At 44.2% G+C, this 18,973-nt stretch overlaps 2 protein-coding genes and 1 long non-coding RNA gene across 4 annotated transcripts in view; 2 read left to right on the top strand and 1 right to left on the bottom strand.

The window, feature by feature from the left end:
- arid1ab (AT rich interactive domain 1Ab (SWI-like)) overlaps window positions 1-8,745 on the top strand; it is a 55,238-nt gene extending 46,493 nt beyond the window's left edge. The window contains exons 13-20 of one of the 2 annotated variants that reach the window (XM_037093219.1): window positions 1,663-1,795; window positions 2,606-2,781; window positions 2,870-2,999; window positions 3,180-3,299; window positions 3,492-3,588; window positions 3,814-4,633; window positions 5,125-5,255; window positions 5,371-8,745. In XM_037093219.1, the coding sequence (XP_036949114.1) occupies window positions 1,663-1,795; window positions 2,606-2,781; window positions 2,870-2,999; window positions 3,180-3,299; window positions 3,492-3,588; window positions 3,814-4,633; window positions 5,125-5,255; window positions 5,371-7,293 (3,530 nt within the window). In that variant the 3' untranslated portion in view covers window positions 7,294-8,745. The remainder of the gene's footprint in view (window positions 1-1,662; window positions 1,796-2,605; window positions 2,782-2,869; window positions 3,000-3,179; window positions 3,300-3,491; window positions 3,589-3,813; window positions 4,634-5,124; window positions 5,256-5,370) is intronic. The other variant, XM_037093220.1, reaches the window with a different exon arrangement.
- A 1,894-nt stretch (window positions 8,746-10,639) lies between these two features.
- Window positions 10,640-18,973, top strand: part of LOC119016877 — a 25,333-nt gene continuing 16,999 nt past the window's right edge. Inside the window, exons 1-3 of the long non-coding RNA XR_005074279.1 lie at window positions 10,640-11,311; window positions 12,128-12,189; window positions 12,265-12,387. This is a non-coding gene — a long non-coding RNA (uncharacterized LOC119016877). The remainder of the gene's footprint in view (window positions 11,312-12,127; window positions 12,190-12,264; window positions 12,388-18,973) is intronic.
- Window positions 18,882-18,973, bottom strand: part of LOC119016874 — a 1,691-nt gene continuing 1,599 nt past the window's right edge. Inside the window, exon 4 of the mRNA XM_037093221.1 lies at window positions 18,882-18,945. Coding sequence (XP_036949116.1) covers window positions 18,923-18,945 — 23 coding nt within the window. The 3' untranslated portion in view covers window positions 18,882-18,922. The remainder of the gene's footprint in view (window positions 18,946-18,973) is intronic.

The raw sequence follows: 18,973 nt of genomic DNA, 5'->3' as shown, positions 1-18,973 counted from the left end.
AGTTGTAAATGGCGACAGTGTAGCTATAAGTCACAGAAGTGCAGTGCATCCTCTGGACAGTTCCACGAAGACATCTCATGGGGGACTACTCCCTGGCATTTGCACAGGACATGACAAAAGACTTGTCCTTTCACACTTCCCTCCCATTGGGTTTGTGCGCGAACAGTGATGCCAATGGAATGCCAAACCTTTCAATGAACTCTGAATGTTGGGGGGAAAAGTCACTGTGTAAACTGGCAGTCAGTCAGAGGTTAAGGGGGATGCAGTGGGGTGGTCTCAGGACGATGTGTCGCCTAGAAGCTGTTTGTTTTGGAGGGCTTTAGCTGCCAGGAGCCAACCACACCAGGAGCGACCACGTGTTGCTTCAGTCTGGCCGAGACCCAGGCTGTCAGACACGGGGCACTGAGTCAGCGCCGGGGTGTTGTTACAGGAGACATCAGGGTGCTTGTCAGCTGGCATCAGCCCTCTAGTTAGTACGAAGGAAGAGATGGGAAGAGGGGGAGGGTGGGGGTGCGGGGCGGGAGGTGATTTGGCGATAGCGATGCCCCGTCAGTGGCGTGTCCTCGCTGCCTGGCCCAGGGCTACAGAGGCAAGGCAACACTCCCTGGAGATTAGTGCTGAGCCAGAAATGATGAATGGGGGGAAGAGGCTTGAATGTGTGTGTGTGTAAAAATCACGCACTTCTCTCTCTCTTTCTCTCTCTCTCTCTCTCTCTCTCTCTCTCTCTCTCTCTCTGACTGTTTCTGCCATGCTATTTTTTTTTCTGTCCTCACGAGATCCTCCCCCTCCCCCTCCCCTTTCCTCCCTTCATCTTTAGTAGAGGGAAATCCCTGCCCAGAGGGAGGAGGCGGGAGGGGGAGGAGGAGGGGGTGGGGGAGTCGGTTAATGTGTGTGTATGTGTGTGAGAGTAAGAGAGGCGAGAGGATGATGTGAGAAAATGTGAATAAATGTGACCTGCCAATGACCCTGGTGTTGTGTGTGTGTGTGTGTGTGCGTGCGTGTGTGTGTCTGTGTGCTCCAGTTTTAATGAATGGGAACCTGTGAGTCATCAGACTGGCGTGCTAATAGTAAGAAGTCCTGAGCTGAAGTTAAGGATGAGCGCTACTATGTCACACATTCACACACACACAACACAAACAATCACTCTCTCACTGTCATGCACACACACGCACACACATCATGCTGTCTGTACAGGTCAGGCAGTAATCTCTCAAGAGTCAGGGTTTAGATCATTGTTTCCTGGTGACTCCGAGAGCCGGCGGTAGTTGAGGAAGAGGGTGATGTGGGGGGGGGGGGGGGGTGTTGGCATGCTGGCATGCTGTGATGAGCTGGAAGATTCAACATTTTCGCTGGCTGCGCACTCAAAAGCCAGTCAGCTTGACACAAACTGTGTTCCTCTGTGCAGCGCTCAGGAATTTCTTAATGGGATTTAGGATTGCCAAAAGCAGCATGTGTTCCTAAAAGCCCCCAGCAGTGCTCAGCCTATCCACAAGACTACCCCGCTTCACTATCAGCTATCGACTCTCGCCTTTATTCCTGAAGTCAAGGGATGAGGAGGGGATGTGCTTTGAATTCTCTAGAATAAAATAAAAATGCATTTTACAAACCCGAGGACTTTGCTGTTGTTTCTCAGTTCTCAGTGTGTGTATCTTTGTTTTGCAGCTGGTTCTGGATCCCTGCAAGGACCCCAGACGCCTCAGTCCACCAGTAGTTCGATGGCAGAGGGGGGAGACCTGAAGCCCCCCACCCCAGCCTCCACCCCACACACACAAATGCCTCCAATGCCCGGTGTCAGGTACAAGTTAGAAGCCACAATATCATGTTTCTGTGATGTTAACAATATCAGGAGTCATGATGGTGAAATGAAACTGATCCCTGTTGAGAAATTGGATCAGGAAATGGAACTGAAATACAACAAACAGGAAAACATATTTAAATTATGTTATGGTAGATGATGTTAAGATAAAAGCACAGCCAACCAGCTTGTAACTGAGTGTGAAAGACGAGTATTGTTATGATGCAAGTAGAAAAGACAATTGTTGAAACATTGTATTGGGGTTTAGAAAATGACACCACTACTAACTACTAACTATATATAATGTACAGAATAGTTCTAGATGTGCAACAATTGATTGATTAGATTAACAAATAAATGAATCAAGTAATATTTTTGGTCAAAAACCATCAAAATTATAGTGTTTATGTGAATATTTTCTGGTTTCTTCACTTACTCTCTAAACTGAATGTCTGGGTTTTGGACAAAACATCCTGGGAACTGATTGACATTTCTTTTTGTATTTCCTGACATTTTATAAACCAAACAACTAAGTGATAAATCGAAAAAACAATCGACAGCTTAATCAACAATGAAAACAATTGTTACTTGCAGCCCCAAACAGTAGTATGAATGCCCCTGAAAACTGCAGAATAACATAAAGTAGGTGCAATCATTGCACACAATATACTGTTTTGGACATCAGAAGAGTTATCAACCATTTACCATTGTTGTGAAAATATTGGAAACTTAAAATGTAATGTATTGAAAATAATATCTGTCATCCAAATAGTTTTCTCTATCACTAAGAAGCCTCTTGTTGTCCTATAGGAGTAGCGTTAATCTGCAGGACCCCTTTGCTGATGGTGGAGATCCAGCGTTTTCCAGAAGGAACGCCATGACTCCTAACTCACAAGGCTACCAACCCGGCATGGGTGGCCCAGAGATGATGGGCCGAATGGGTCCCTATGAGTCAAACAAGGACCCCTTTGGTGGTATGAGGAAAGGTGAGCAACAGCCAAACCAGCCAATACGATGCTGTAGGAGTTCTATTAGAGCTATAACCAACAACGACCTGTGTTTTTTTGTTTGAAGCTGGAGAGCAGTTCATGCAACCAGGCCCCAACAGTGGAATGGGAGAACAGTATAACAGAGGCCCTCCAGGCCCTATGGCCAACATGCAGATGGGCCAGAGGCAACAGTACCCTTACGGATATGACCGAAGGTAAACATACTGCGTTAATCTCCTAGTGGTCAGCATGCAGTTCAACTTGTATAATTGTAAATATCTGTACATCTTGCCTATTAAAAACTGATGCAGAACAGGCCTGTACTAGTCCAATTCACAGTTCACATCAATATCCATTTAAGTCAAATCAAACTGATTTGTTTGTTGGGTTTACAGACAGGAGCCAGGCATGGGACCTGATGGCACCATGGGACCAGGAGCTCCTCAGCCAAACATGATGCCTTCTGGAGCCGACACAGGGATGTACTCGCCCAGCCGCCCTCCACCACAGCAACGGTCAGTACCATTCACGGCAAAAATTGGCCTGTATAAAGGGAGAAAGCGAGATGTTGTTTTTAAGGCCAGTGTGATAATTTTAGAAAACAATAGGATTTTCAGCGTTGGAGTTTCCTACTACAACTGTTTGTGTATTTACTGTAAAGAAGAAATGTGAAACGTAGTGGTGTGAACTTTTGTTATTATTTCCAGGCATGACTCCTATACCAATCAGTTCCCTGGCCAAGGAGCTCCCCCTGGTGGCCCATACCCAAATCAACAGCCAGGAATGTATCCACAGCAGCAACCGGTAAGAACATTTTGTTCGGTGTTTGCCCTGCTCATACTGCAAATTGATTTCTTTCTTTTTAATGTTCCCATGATTAAATATAGATTTTTAGCATATATTTATTAACAGTAAACATTCCTATTTATGCTGGGATCTGTTGAACAGATGCAATCATTGGTTCTTCCTCAATTTATTGTATGGTGATACCACTAGTCGAGTATGATGCTGAAACTTATCTTCTGACAGAACTACAAGCGTCCTGTAGATGGAGGGTATGGACCACCAGCCAAGCGCCATGAGGGAGAAATGTATAATGTACCCTACAGTGGTCAACAGCAGCCAGGACCCCAGTCCTCTGGGCCCCAGGGCCAACAGGACATGTATAATCAGTATAATGCATACCCTGGAGGAGAACGCAGACCACCAGGCCCACAGAACCAGTTCCCTTTTCCTTTCGGCCGGGACCGAGGACCGACACCTGCAGGCCCCAACTCCCAGTCCCCAATGCCTCCCCAGATGATGGCAACCCCCATGCCTTCAGGTCCTGACGGCCCCCAGGGCCCAATGTGGCAGGGTCGCAATGAGATGGGCTACCCCAACTATCCCAACCGACAGGGGCCTCCTGTACCCGGCCAGGGCCCCAGCTACCATGGCATGAACCGCTCGGAGGAGATGATGCCGTCAGACCAGCGCATGAACCATGAGGGGCAGTGGCCTAGCCACGTCAACCAGCGGCAGCCGCCATTTGGCCCCGGTGGTTCCGGACCTCCCATGACCAGACCCCTGCCATCCACCTACCAGACTTCCCAGAACCACATTCCTCAGGTGTCAAGCCCAGCACCCATGCCACGGCCCATGGAAAGCAGGACGTCTCCCAGCAAGTCACCCTACATGCATCCGGGCATTAAGGTGCAGAAAGCTGGACCACCGGTACCCGCGTCACATATTGGCCAGGCCCCTGTGCAGCAACCCATGATCAGGCGAGATGTGGCCTTCCCTCCTGGCTCTGTGGAGGCCTCCCAACCCCACCTGAAGCCCCGCAGGCGACTCACCATGAAGGACATTGGTACAGAACTTTTATTTAATTCTTTGCTCTGTATTTTCAAAAGACATGCATATTCAAGGAACAAAGTGCAGTTAAGACTGAAATAAAAGGCTGTATGAGAAGATATTTAAGACAGAGTTGCTGAAGCAAAAACTGCTTGTTGAGAATGGTCATAGACTAGAGTCTAAAGTGCTCTGTTTGACCTTTTCTCTACATGAATGGCCACAGTACTAATCACCCCCAAATATCTACTTAATGACCACCCGCCTGCCTGACCTGAATTTGCCATTTGATACCCCTGGCTGTGCTGTGGGCAACTGAATTGTGTAACAGAAAAAGCTGTTTTGTATGGAATTGGTGTCATAAGTAATAAGGAGTTAAATTTATACCAATCCTGATGGTACAGATGGATTAATACCATCAGGTATTAGTCCATCCGTCATTCACAGTGGTAATAACTGATCCTATAAGGATTTCTCATATTTCTCATATTCTGTCTGTTGTCTTTTCAGGCACTCCTGAGGCTTGGAGAGTGATGATGTCACTAAAGTCAGGCTTACTAGCTGAAAGCACCTGGGCCTTGGACACCATCAACATTTTACTGTATGACGACAATAGCATTTCTACTTTCAACTTGTGCCAGGTAAGCCACATCTGATCAACTTACATTAACACAATCAGACATACCTTGTCACAAGTGTATTAAGTTGTTGTTTATTGGAGAGTTTTGGTGACTTCCCTCTTCTTCTCTTCCTTAGCTGCCTGGATTCTTGGAGCTGGTTGTGGAGTACTTCCGACGCTGCCTCATTGAGATCTTTGGCATCTTAAAGGAGTATGAAGTAGGAGACCCCGGCCAGCGCACCCTCATAGACCCTAACGCTGCAGAGGACTCTGATGATGACATGCCCATGCCTGAAGGCGAGGACATGGACTTGGACGAAGACGACGAAGAGGATGAGGAAGTGGAGGAAACAAAGGCCAATCCTGACACCTCCTCGCTGGTCCAGGTGAAACAGGAGGAGGAGAGCTCACAGAAACACAAGTCTTCAGAGGATGAGGAAGAGGAGAAGGAAAGGGAGTCTTCTATCAAGGAACCCAATACCTCTACCTCAGGGTCCTCCCAGGACCCCAACCTCCACATGGAGAAGCCCAAGCAGGCTAGCAAGTTTGATAAACTCCCCATCAAGGTGGTGAGGAAGAAGAACCCCTTCCTGGTGAACCACTCGTCCAAGCTTGGGCAGCGGCAAAGCTTTGACAGCGGCCTGATACACTGGAGCATTGGTGGTGGTGACACTACCGAACATATCCAGACCCACTTTGAGAGCCGAATGGACCTTCTGAAGCAACGGAAACGCACAGCAACAGCCACTGAGAGCGGCAAGAAAGTTCAGGTGACTGAGACTGTGATGGAAAACTCGGAGAAAGCCAAGTCCAACGGGGAGAACAAGCCTCGGCAGCAGCAGCCCCAGTCTTCTGAACCTCAGAAGTCTCCAGCGGAGAAGACGCCTCCTCCTCTTCCCATTGGTGCTCCGGTCACTGCCACCATTGATGATGTACTATCTGCCCGCCCAGGCTCGGTCACGGAGGAAGCGGTTCGTGGAGGTGCTGAAGAGCAGAAAGAGAACGGCAAGTACTTGTTCAGCATCAACCCTGACCTCCAGAGCCGACGCAACATCAAGATCCTGGAGGACGAGCCTCACAGCAAGGATGAAACGCCACTTAGCACCCTGTCATACTGGCAGGACTCGTTAGCTCGGCGCTGCATCTGCGTGTCCAACATTGTGCGAAGCCTCTCCTTCGTTCCCGGAAACGACCAGGAGATGTCAAAACACCCAGGGCTCCTGCTGCTGTTGGGCCGCCTCGTGTTGCTTCACCACAGGCACCCTGAGCGCAAACAGGCGCCCGTCACCTACGAGAAGGAGGAAGAGGAGGATGAAGGCGTGAGTTGCGAGAGAGATGAGTGGTGGTGGGATTGCCTCGAGGTGTTAAGGGAGAACTGCCTGGTCACTCTGGCGAACATCTCAGGCCAGCTGGACCTTTCTATCTACCCAGAGAGTATATGCCTGCCGCTGCTGGATGGCCTGCTCCACTGGGCCGTCTGCCCCTCAGCAGAGGCTCTGGACCCCTTCCCCACGCTGGGGCCCCACGGCTCACTTTCCCCCCAGAGACTGGTCCTCGAGACCCTCAGCAAGCTCAGCATCCAGGACAACAACGTCGACCTCATTCTGGCAACGCCGCCGTTCAGCCGCTTGGAGAAGCTGTACGGCTCACTGGTGCGTCTGGTTGGTGAACGCAAGGTGGCCGTTTGCCGGGAAATGGCGGTCGTCCTGTTGGCTAACTTGGCCCAGGGTGACAGCCTAGCAGCGCGGGCTATCGCTGTACAGAAAGGCAGCGTGGGTAACCTGCTGGGCTTCCTGGAGGACAGCCTAGCTGCCACACAGTACCAGCAGAGCCAGAGCTCTCTGCTTCAAATGCAGGGCGCACCTCAGTTTGAGCCCACCAGTGTGGACATGATGCGGCGGGCAGCCCGGGCCCTGCATGCCCTGGCCAAGGTGGAGGAAAACCACTCGGAGTTCACTTTGTACGAGTCGCGGCTACTGGACATCTCAGTGTCTCCACTTATGAACTCTCTGGTGTCCCAAGTGATCTGTGACGTACTGTTTCTGATTGGCCAGTCATGACAGCCGTGGGGAGGTTTCAGCTCTGCCTCTTTCCGTTCCCAGTCACCCCACCCCCCCCTTTTTTTGTATGTGTGTGTGTCTGTTGCGTGTGAGTGAAAAGAGCAAAACTGACTGTCCTTTTTTTTTTAATTTATGCAAAATCACCTCGGATTCCACTGTCTTTCTACCCCTGCTTCTCACTAAAGGAAGGAATATCATGAAGTAGCTGTGGATTTTAAACGTCTGAAATGGAAAGATACTGACAAACAAGAGCAGATTGGGACCCAGGCTAAGGACAGAGTGCGCTGCCCTGCAGAAAGGACTTGTTTTTTAATGAAAAGAAAAAAAAATCTCCAGAAAAAAGAAGAAACTGTAACCAAAGTTGCTGTCTCGTTTACAGTGAGTTTGGGGGATACGTGTGCTCGCTTTCTCCCTCGGGGGTCGGCAGGGGGAAGAGGGCACGGACTAAACAATATTATGGTTCATGTTTGGAGGCTTCATAGACTCACGGACTGTGGTGTGGTATAATTGCTGTAACTTTGGATGCTATATACTCAGCCCCACAGGAACCACATTATTGGCTGTGAACAGACATCTGTCATGGGAGGCCTGTGCAGTAGATTGTAGGACTTTTTTCTGTACTGTACACCTTAAAAACTGTAAACATACTGTAATAATACTGTTTCACACTGAGATACGCTGGCTTGGCAGCAAACTGTAGTTTTTAAAAACAGTTTTAGTTAATGTCGAGAGAGAAAACGGCTTTCCCCCCAAAGTATGGTGAACCTACAACACCCCGACCTCTTCTCTTTGTCCCTTGATTGTATGACTTGACCCTTATATTAAAAAGTCACCTCTTTAGGACTGGTCCTCAACTCTAGATGCAGTCCAAGCTGCAGTGTATATATGATGTTGTACATTACACTTCTCTCTCTTTCTCAACTTCTGTTGCTCTTCACCATTTTTAATCTTTGACGATTACAAGTTTCCCTGCATCAAGTACGCCATGTGATTACTTGACGCCCACACTCTCCGTTACTTAGGCGCCTCACCCTGCTCGTATCGCGCTCCAGGGGGTGTTTAGCTGCTGTCCAATGCCACCACCCCTCCCCTCCCCCCTCCCCCAACAAACACAACTTCAAGTTTCAGTTTGTCTCCGGTCTGGGTGTAGAGAGTATAACAAAAATCATGTCTGCGGTTCCATTTGAGCTCCTTCATAAATGACAAACTAGACCTTGATGAAGAAACCATTTTAATTTTGTTTATTTTGTTTATTTTTTTTTTTTTCCAGTGATGCGGATTCTGCATATTTGTATTTCAGATGATGTAGCTAAAAACTTGATGTAAATTCCTCTTTTTTCCTTTTTTTGGCTTAATGAATATCATTTATTCAGTATGAAATCTTTATACTATATGTTCCACGTGTTAAGAATAAATGTACATTAAATCTTCGTAAGACGTTTGCTGTGGATTTATTTATTATTCACCTCACAGATAGTTGAGGCAGCAGTTAATAAAGTCCGGATTTTTTTTTTTTTTTTTAAGCGGGCTCACACCTCACCTGCACAGAGACAGTTCATTAAGTCTAAAGCAGTATACAGTGCGTTCTGCTGATGCTTTTGATATTTACTCATGGATGCAGAGACACAAGGCACAGCCAGCTCTGTGGAGTACGCTGCTTATCAAATGCGCAGCCATGTTTTCCATCCATGCGTTGATTCACATCTCACCCAGATGTTGCACGGCTGCCCTTGTCCCCAGATCACACATGCTGATATTTACATATTTATTTACATTAGGTGGGGGATTGTGAACAGGCTCTCTGCGTGATGCATACAGATAACCTGTAACTCTGAATGTTGGGAAGTTGCATTTTAAATTGTGCGACTTTAAATAAACCCAGCATTACTGAAGCGGCCAGAAAAACAAAACAAGTCTGACATGCTTACAGTGATCTAATGTTAATTTAGGAGAGACAAAGTTAAAAGAGCAAAAACTTCCATTTTTATTTTAGCCCAAAAGACAACATTATAAAGTTTTAAAATATTATGTTCCATTCTAGTCCTCGAAGGCAAGACAAAATAGCATCCGTAAAAACAGAACACAGTCAGCATGAGCTAAATGTGGCAACAACTACATTTTCAAAGGCTGCTGCCGCCTCTTGAAGTGGTTTTTCCTTCGTTAAGCTTTATTTGTTCAGGAAGTCTCATTGAGATCAAGATCTCTTACACAATAGAGACATGAAAGAACAGTAATCCAAAGTGAAGTGCTCACTTCCTTTAGACAACATTGACTTTGTAAAATACACTGAGGCACATGAATCTGCAGAAATAAACCTGTGTGCACTGCCAAGGTTGTCAGTCTGTTCATGAACTAGATGTCAACAGATACAGTTTTCATTTTACACCTTATAAGTAATCAAGGAGAGCAATCGCGGATGTTTGAACCAATATTCATTTGTATTAAAAAAATAATAATAATCATAGGGTCAAAATATTAAACAACCAGCGATTACATGTAACTACAGTTTACTGCACTTGAGGACAATTTTGAGGAACTTTTAGTATTTCCATGTTTTCACTTTCCTATCTGACCACTCCAATATGTTTATTTGATAACTTTCGTGACTAGTTACTTTGATTCAGATCATGCAGGGTATATATGCTGTTTCCTTACTGACGTGTAACCAATCAGACAGTGTTGTGGGCGGGACATTGAACGAGACAGAGAGAGGATGCTGTATCAGGGCCAAAGCAGTGCATTTTCAAATTCATTTATTTTATCAGCAATCAAACAAATAATGCTGAATATCTGTCCTGATAACCAGCCAGACCAAGAATTGGTCCATCCCTAAATATTAACATATACATTTTTAAAGCTGACCTTTCATATAAAAAAATGCTGCTTGAAGAGCTAAACACTAAATAATGATAATATAAAAGATCATTAGCTACTCACCTCATGCCTCAACCATATATTGATTTTGAGGTCACACACCGGTCCTCTTTAACAGTGGTGTTTCCACTGTCTGCCCCATTGTGCTCTGTAGAGGACATCTGTTGGTAACAGCACAGTGTTGCAGGTCACTTTTGGCGAAAATATACTTTATTTGGAATATATATATATATATATATATATATATATATATATATATATATATATATATATATAGATATATATATATATGGGGAAGATCATTAGATTGCGACAACTATATGTGCACCCAACTGTTGTGCATATCAGATGTAAGCTGAAGAATCATTCTTCTGAAAAGACACAAGGGTATGAAGCTTTGTGCATTGTGAGTTTTAGCTGGATATTGTTAAACAGGGAACATTTGTTGGAGTGTAGGAGTGGACCAAAAAAAACAAAAACAAAAAGTAGAAAGCATAAAGTGCTGATTTTATTCTTTGACAGCTTGATTCAGTGGTGAACTGCTGCTCGGCACAGAGAGAGAAGAATACGACAAAAACAAAGACACATCTGTGCGCCTGCCTATGAATACTCTTAATCGACACTGCTGGCACGCTGCGAGAGACCCTCCGGTCCATCTGCGGCCGCATGCGAGAACAATCAGAGGAGCCTACCTGCCACATCTGCCCAGTGCTCCACATCCATACTAAGTGGAGACGTCTCAGCAACAGGTGCCACTGAAACAACCACGAGATCTTGCGCTTTACGTTTCATTCATGCTGGCACCTGAAGCTGGGGGGGGCGAAGACATCTGTCATGGATATTCTGCAAGAGCCACGACAAACAATCACGGCAGCCAGCGCTGAACACATGCTGCCAAAAAAAAAAAAAAAAAGCGTTCCGCGTATCTAAAGACGCCGTTGATCCGTTATAATTGCATCGACAAAGCACCTGAGGAATCTTACAGAGGGCCCTCCTGGCATCCCTCCACTCTCCGACATACAGACGGCATTGTGTGTCAGAGGATGGTTCGCTGGAGCGCTGTCGATATCCATGTGCTCGGATATTGATGACAGCGTTAAGTCACAGTGGGTGATCGCTGAGGTTTGGCTGGACGGACTCTGCGGTGAGTCTTGAATCACAGGACATTGTGTTTAAAGCCGCAAACGTCCATAATTGCACCATATTGAATAAGCACACTGTTAGATCCGAGTTGTGACTTTAGAGGTTTTTGCGTGTTTGTCAACTCAGCATCTGAGTGTAGTTTATGTATTATATTGTGATTTGATGTTTTTTTTGTCTATATGGTCTTTGATTGGTAGCCAATATACTTTATGTATGTGTGTCATCTCGCTGGCTCTTCATTCTACTCTGAAGATATGCTGCCCTCATCTGGTGAGAACTGCAAAGTACAGTGATTATCTGTAAGCTTCTGGGTGCCATGTGATGGGAGGTGATGCTCAACAAGGTGCCTTAAGGTGCAGCTGCAATCAGAGCACCATGGAGATGACGTCACAGCTTCATGGAATCAGGCTTGCAGCAGCAGAAGCTCAGATTTCCTCCTGACTTTAGTCCCTGGTATCCTCCCAGCTTGGAAAACACTGGATCCTGGACATATTTCAAACCTCAGGCCAGCGGTTTAAACACAGGCTTTGTGTTAACAGTCTCTTCGTGCAAAAGCAGACATTACCGCTGGAAACATCTTGTGGGATAACGTTGTCCAGCTCTGTGCTCGACGATTTTTTATTTATTTATTTATTTATTGGTTTCGGTATATTTTAAACATTTAAAGCCTTCTAGGTCAAGAAGTCAAGTGTAGGTGTTTGCATCTGGGGCCCAGTTTGATAAAAGAAAATGCTAATATAAGAACAGGTAATGTTCTCATTTCAGTGAATACTTATAATAGATGAATTGAAGTTTGAACTTGTAATTGTGACTCCAGATGATGTGGACCTCAGCAGCCATGGTGTGTATGATCAGGAGCTACAGGAGCCCCTGTGACAGGTGATCGTCTCATCTCAAATCCAGTGTGGAGGGGCTATCACCTGGGCATGATTGTGTCTGTATGATTTTTTTTAGTGACAGAAGGAAGTTGTGCACTTGGAGTTGACAACATCTGGAAGGCTGAAAGAATCTGGAAAACCTGTTGGAGAGCTGAACGACTGCCTTAATAAGAGAAGAAGAACAACCGCTGACTGGAGGGTGAGGTAACGCAACTCTTTCTCCTCTTTTTCTACTTGTCTACCTGTCTAACAACTTTGCGAGTTTCCTCAGTACAAAAGTTAACAATACATTTTTAATTTGAAACTGAAGAAATGGTATGGTACTTAATGGCCTGTTTGAAAAACACAGATTTGATGATAATTGCAGATTTCTCAGTGTGTACCTGTTATGAGTCGGTTTGAATGTATGTTGCAACGCTCTGTTTTCTGGTCTCCTACAAAAGAACATAGCTCAATTACAACTACTTCAAAACTCTGCAGCAGGGGTGTTGACTAAGACCAGAAAGGACGCACGCATCATACTGATTCTAACGTCTCTGCACTGGCTACCTGTCTGCTTTAGGATTGATTTTAAGTTCCTTTTATTAGCTTTTAAAGCTCGTAATGGCCTTGGCCCCACCTATTTATCAGATTTGCTTTTATTGTATGAACCCTCAGATCCCCTGGTCACGGACTTTTAACTATTCCAAAAGTGAGAACAAAAACTCACGGTGAGGCTGCCTTTCAGTTCCACGGTCCACGTTTGTGAACTGAGGGCACTGGAGAATGTTTTTAAGTTCCTTTTAAGAGGAACCTTAAGACCTTCCTTTTTAGGCTGGCTTTTAGCTGAATTCTATTTATTCATTGGTTTTTATTCTGCTTAAACCTGGCTTTATTCTATTTATCTATTCACTTACTATTCATTTATTTATTTCAATTATTTCGTTTTATCTTGTTTTACTTTGTTTATGATTTTCTTATTTAATTTATCAATTAAACCGCAGTTTTAGACTCCTAACCTCCTTTGGTGTTTTATCGTTCTTAGTTTTAGAGTTTTATTATTTTATCTTTATCTTACTGCCTCTAGTGTCTCCTCAGTGAAATACATCGATGACAGCGTTTCCTCAGTTCTGCACCACCTGTTGTTAGTGCCCTGTTTAATTTATTACCAGTTATTTATTTATCATTACTCACTCTTTTATTTATTTTTAAATCGCTGGATACGTGTGTGTGTGTGGGTGAATGTGAGTGTGTGTGGGTGAATGTGAGTGTGTGTGGGTGAATGTGAGTGTGTGTGGGTGAATGTGAGTGTGTGTGGGTGAATGTGTGTGTGTGGGGGGGTTTGTTGTTTTAACTCTGTAAAGCACTTTGTGCTACATTACAATGTATGAAAAGTGTTCTGTGAGTAAAGTCTGATTGATTGATTGATTGATTGATTGATGGCAACTGGGCCATTTTTAATGAAATGCATTAAATCGATACGTTTTGTAACCATGGAGACGATGGAATCATTAGGAGCAGGCGTCGGGACATGCAGGCCAATCAAGACGAGGTTTACAGGTTTTAACATGTATTCAGAGCTGCTGTAGGGACCTTTTTTGAATTCAAAGTTCATCACATTTGTGAACTAATTTTCCCATGTCCCTTTAGAGGAACAGGAACCGAGTTGCTATGAGCTTGAGCGAAGGAGGAAGCTCAACTGAACCACACTGTGTCTGAGTGCTCATGGACAAAGAACTACACCTGTTGTTTAATCATCACTTTATCTTTTAAGACTTTTCTTTCCTCATCACTCAAATGGTTTCATTGTCCTGTCTGAAAACAAAGAAATGGCGTGAGTCCAGGATGCCACCGGCTCCTGCATGATAATCAGCAGCTACAGAGTTCACAGAAGCTCAGACGTTTGTGTGGTGATTCTGGAGATCTCAGTCGTTTGTCACGCGTGGCCTGGTCGAGGTCCCCAAAGTTCACCAACGCGTAATTACGCGTGCAGTTTTGCGCACATCAAAACCGGTTGGCTACATCAGATATGACCCCGGCTCAGTGCAAACAGCTGGTGTGTCGGCAACAGTGACATCATCTTGGAAACACAGTTTAGTTTTTTTTTTATGATTCAGGTTATATTAGTGAGGGTAAAAAAGAAATGCGGTACTCATACTGCATGTAAAACTAACTTGTGGCCTTGTGAAGACCAGCTTCGCCCCTCAGTCAGGCGAGTTTTTAATCTCATATGAGCCGGTCAGGAACCGACAAAGAGAGGGAAGGAGGGGAGAAAGAACAACAAAAGAAAGCGAGATGTGTGTGAACAAAAAATCTCTTCCCCTGTTCGACCTGTGCTGTGAGAATATTATAATAAATACAGGATTTCCTCCTCATCCCGCCTGATTTCGTCCTTACGGCTGCTTTTTTTTTTTCTGTCGACTGGAGCCAGCTGAGCTAATTTGACTGTAAAACCTCAGCTGGCTCTGACGGGAGCCACACTGGCCTGAGCCTCACTGAAGCTTCATGGGTACACAAGAGCAACAATAACCCTGAAATGAGGAGGACCTGCTCTACCAGCTGAACCACTGCCATTCACATCCTGTGGTTGAAAGTTAAGTACAACACTGTGACTCGCAAAGAAAACGACCTACGGTTAGTGTGTTACTTAAAATCACTGGCAGTCAAGTATGCAAGCTGACACACTGTTTGATGTACCTGCTTGTTCAGCATCACTTGGATTAATCACCCTTTGATTTCTTTTTATTTACTGAGGTGAAGATGACTCGAGCAGACACAGGGATGGAAATCGTTCATAACATCACGTTCTGTGATCCATGAACGTTCTGTCGTTAGTGATTCGCTGATTCTTCATCGGACTCACTCTGTGGGATGTTTCCACTCAGGTGGCTGGTGCTGACGAAGGAACACTCAGAATCAGTAACAACATAACAAAACTCTCTCTTTTTCTGTTGTTGCCGTCAGGTTTTTCTTGACAGAGGTACAGGTGGCTGGGGCTGATGAGTAATTCACTCTTGTTGTATTTTCACGTTCACCCCCCCCTCAACAGCTGTCATAGTCCAACCCCAAACACCACCAAGAGGTGAAATGAGGAGCTGAGTGTCCTCCTGCCAGCATACAGCCACTCTGTAGTCACCCCTGCAGCGCCTTCCTGTGGTAACGTGTCGTTACTGTAAGGAAACATACAGTACGACCAGAGTTTCCATGACAACGTCGAAGAAACGGTCCCTCACGAGCGGATCAGAAGGACGACTGAGGACAGGACAAGATGGAAGTCATGTGGTGCTTCATTCAACCAGGCAGCTAAGTGCTCTATTAAGACCACAAAACCCTAGTGACATCAGACTGTGAGAAGATGAAGATAACATTTTGTGCAGCACATCACCATCTTATTAGCTACTGTCTTCATTTATTGGGATCACATTTATTATTTGTTGTCAGCATCAGGGTAAGACTCTTCGGCACCAAATCTGCTTCCTTAAACCTCAAACTGGAGCGTCAGTTAGACGACAGCATCCTTAACTCACCGGCGACAGATGAAGCTGTCACTGCATGCCTCCTCACACACTGAAGAGGCTGTCAAAAGCTGCAGAAATCAAGACGCACAAGATTCATGAGGTTTCAGCTTCTCCATCGGGTCAACCTGAGTTGCTTGCACGTGTCAGTTGTGTTTGTTCTGGCTGTAACACCTCCAAACAGTTTCTCCACCAGATGCCAGAGCAATCTGTAACTTTGCAGAACTCAGGACATTTTGACATGGGTGAGATCCGAGCAGCTCCTAGATGAACAGGCCTGAGGTTTGTAGTAAAGAATGGAAGCACATTATGCAGCTTCCATGTTCGATATGTACTGTGTGTTTGTAGGTAATGCAATGTCAACATTCAATCTCAATAAAACTGATTTTAATTAAAAAAAAAAAAAAAAAAGAGTAAACCAATATAAATGCAAAGAATCGTCCCATTTGACTACAGGTTGACATGTGACTGTTTAAATATGTGCATATGTTCAGTCATATGGGAAATTTACAAAGTTTAGTAAATAGTTTTGACAATTGATACACAGCTGATAGAAAACTTAATCAGAATTTATCACTGAGGTCTGAAAATCCTATTTTCTCATTTAAATGCGGAGAAAGGACAAATCCTTTTAACAATTACATCTACCGCAATGCAGCCCAAGTGTGTGAGGGTACATTCAGGTCTAAGTGATATGAAGATGTCCATCAGTGCAGCTTTTTGACACTACTCATCTCGGCCTTTTGAAGAAAATGGTGTAAGTAATGCATAAGTAGAAAAGCTACATGTACCACCATATAAGGCATCCCAAACATTTTCTGCAATATTTGGTCCTGTAAGTGATTCATACCACAGCTGTAAATGCATACAAATAAAACTGGAATATTTTCAGCTTAACCCATAGGAGAAACCCACCGAGACACAGGTGTCACACGTCCTTTAAATGTTCTGGAAAATTCAATGAGCAGCTTTATCCTTGACTTTAACTCATGAAGTGACACGTACTAAACATCCTGGTGGGTCATGTGACAGTTCACGTGATGTGTGTGTGCCAGGTTACCACTAGGGGCAGAGCCAGCTAAATATAAAGAGCTTGCTTTTGGTTGACAAAGGTAAGATTCAAACCATTTAAGATGTCCTTTCTTACATTTAACCTGTTGTAAACTTGATATAAAGTTGATATAAAACAAGTCAGGTAAATATCGTTGTGACACACTGTCACACTCGGCTTTTAACCTTAAAACTGTCATGGAAAAGCTAATGTGACATATATGTCACAATAAGAAAAAAAATATGAGCTGGTCAGTTAACTTATTCAATGATATTTAGCTAATATATTTTATATTGTTCCACAAATGTAAACAAAAATCACATTATATGAATCCAGTAATTAATCAAATATATAAAGAAACCATTTTTACCCATCAGTCAATAAAATAAACAGACCCCAAATCAACTTTTTTTCTACCTTATGTTATTTGAAAATTTAATGAAAATAAATAATAAAAATTGAAACTAATGATGAAAATTGCAATCTAATTTTACCTGCAGTATGGATAAGAAGCGATACAGTGTTCAGGATGCATTGGCAGTCATACAGGGAGACAACAGTGAAAGTAGCTCAGATGAAGACCTTGAAGATTACACTCCCAGCAACGAAGACATGGAGAATGACGAGTCAAGTGAGTCTAGTGATTTAGATGAAGTACCTCAACCAAAGATGAACCCTGGACAGCAAAATACAACCACCCAGGGCACAAAACTATTTTCTTGAGTGCTCATTCAAAGGAGAGAGTGCCACACCCCCAGACAATCTTCATACTCCCCTACAGTGTTTCAAGAGGTTCATCACAGCGGAAATGCTTAAGTTACTGAAGGAGCAAACAAATTTGTACAGTGTAGAAAAATCTGCACGTCACAGCAACGTTAACACCACTGTTAAGGAGCTGGAAATATTGATTGGCCTCTTACCTGCACATGGGTCTTTGCCAACAGTTGGGAAATCGTGCTTACTGGGAAAATGACGAGAACTCACTTGGCATGGAAGGTGACATTGTGGTCAAGCTGTGTGAAACTCTCCCGTCAAAATAAAACTAATATTTGCAGACAGCTTGTTTTCTTCAGCACCACTGGTGCTCAAGCTTCTTCAGCTTGAGATCTACTTTGTAGGAACACTCCGCAGCAATCGCTTGGCTGCTTGAAGCTGAGAAAAATCTTTCCAAAAGAGGCAGAGGATCTGTTGATGTCAGGGTGGAGAAAGAAGAACGCATGGCCATTGTCAAGTGGTAGGACAACAGATCTGTTAGCCCCATTGTGAAGTAGTACAACGCATTCATGGGAGGGGTAGACCTCTTAGAAGCATGCCCTGCAAGGTACAAGTACCACGTGAGGTCACAGAGCTGTTACCTCTACCTATTCTGGTAAACCATAATGCTAGGCCTTGTTAATGCATGGCTGATCTACAAGACTGTAAAACTACTTGGTGTCCACAAGCCACTGAAACAAAGGAGCTTCCAGGCAGAGGCTGCAACTAGCCTCATTCTCCCGCCTTCAAAGGAACTGCCCATCACTCCACAGCCACATCTCCACCCCAGATAACAGTTCAAACATGGTCCTGACAATACAAACGTTTTACACTTGTGTTTACAAGTCTGTTGCTCAGTTATCTATAGTAATGTACTAAGACCAATAAGAGGCAGTCTTTATTCAATTTGTAAATTTTTGTATTGCAAATTAAAATTTTGTTAAACCTAAGAGGTAAAGTTATTGTGGACATGCAAATAAAATGAAGTTTTATTAAAAAAAAACAAACAAATGAGGAATGAGTTTACCATTAACACCTGCTGACAGATAAATGGGGTCCATTTAGTCTGTTTTATGGCCCCCATAAAATTTTCCTTGGAGAAATTATCCAAGTTCTTATGGTTTAAGTCACTCTGCTATACATTCTAACACTTACCCAGTATTTGTAATGTTTAAGTTCAAATCTGCATTTGTTTTCCCCAAAACAATTTCAGTGTGCAAGCCCTTAAAGCTGGGACCCCTCTCCACAAGTTACATTGTGTTGCTTAAAAACTGAAGCCTCATAAGAGGGCACCTCAAAACCTTTTGCACCACATCTTTTGCACACTAGATGGCACCAAATATACAGCAATATGCACACATGCTTCAGCACAGAGTGTACACAAATTGACAGAAGTCAAGATCTTAAAAATGCTTTATTTCAAAAAGACCAAATTCTTATCCAGTGACACCAGCTGCACCTATTGGAAGATAGAGATAGATATTAGA

The sequence above is a fragment of the Acanthopagrus latus genome, chromosome 3 (genome assembly GCF_904848185.1).
Source record: "Acanthopagrus latus isolate v.2019 chromosome 3, fAcaLat1.1, whole genome shotgun sequence".
In the NCBI taxonomy this organism is placed as follows: domain Eukaryota; kingdom Metazoa; phylum Chordata; class Actinopteri; order Spariformes; family Sparidae; genus Acanthopagrus; species Acanthopagrus latus.
Note: the sequence above shows the minus strand (reverse complement) of the source record. Positions and strands in the feature narration are given on the sequence as shown.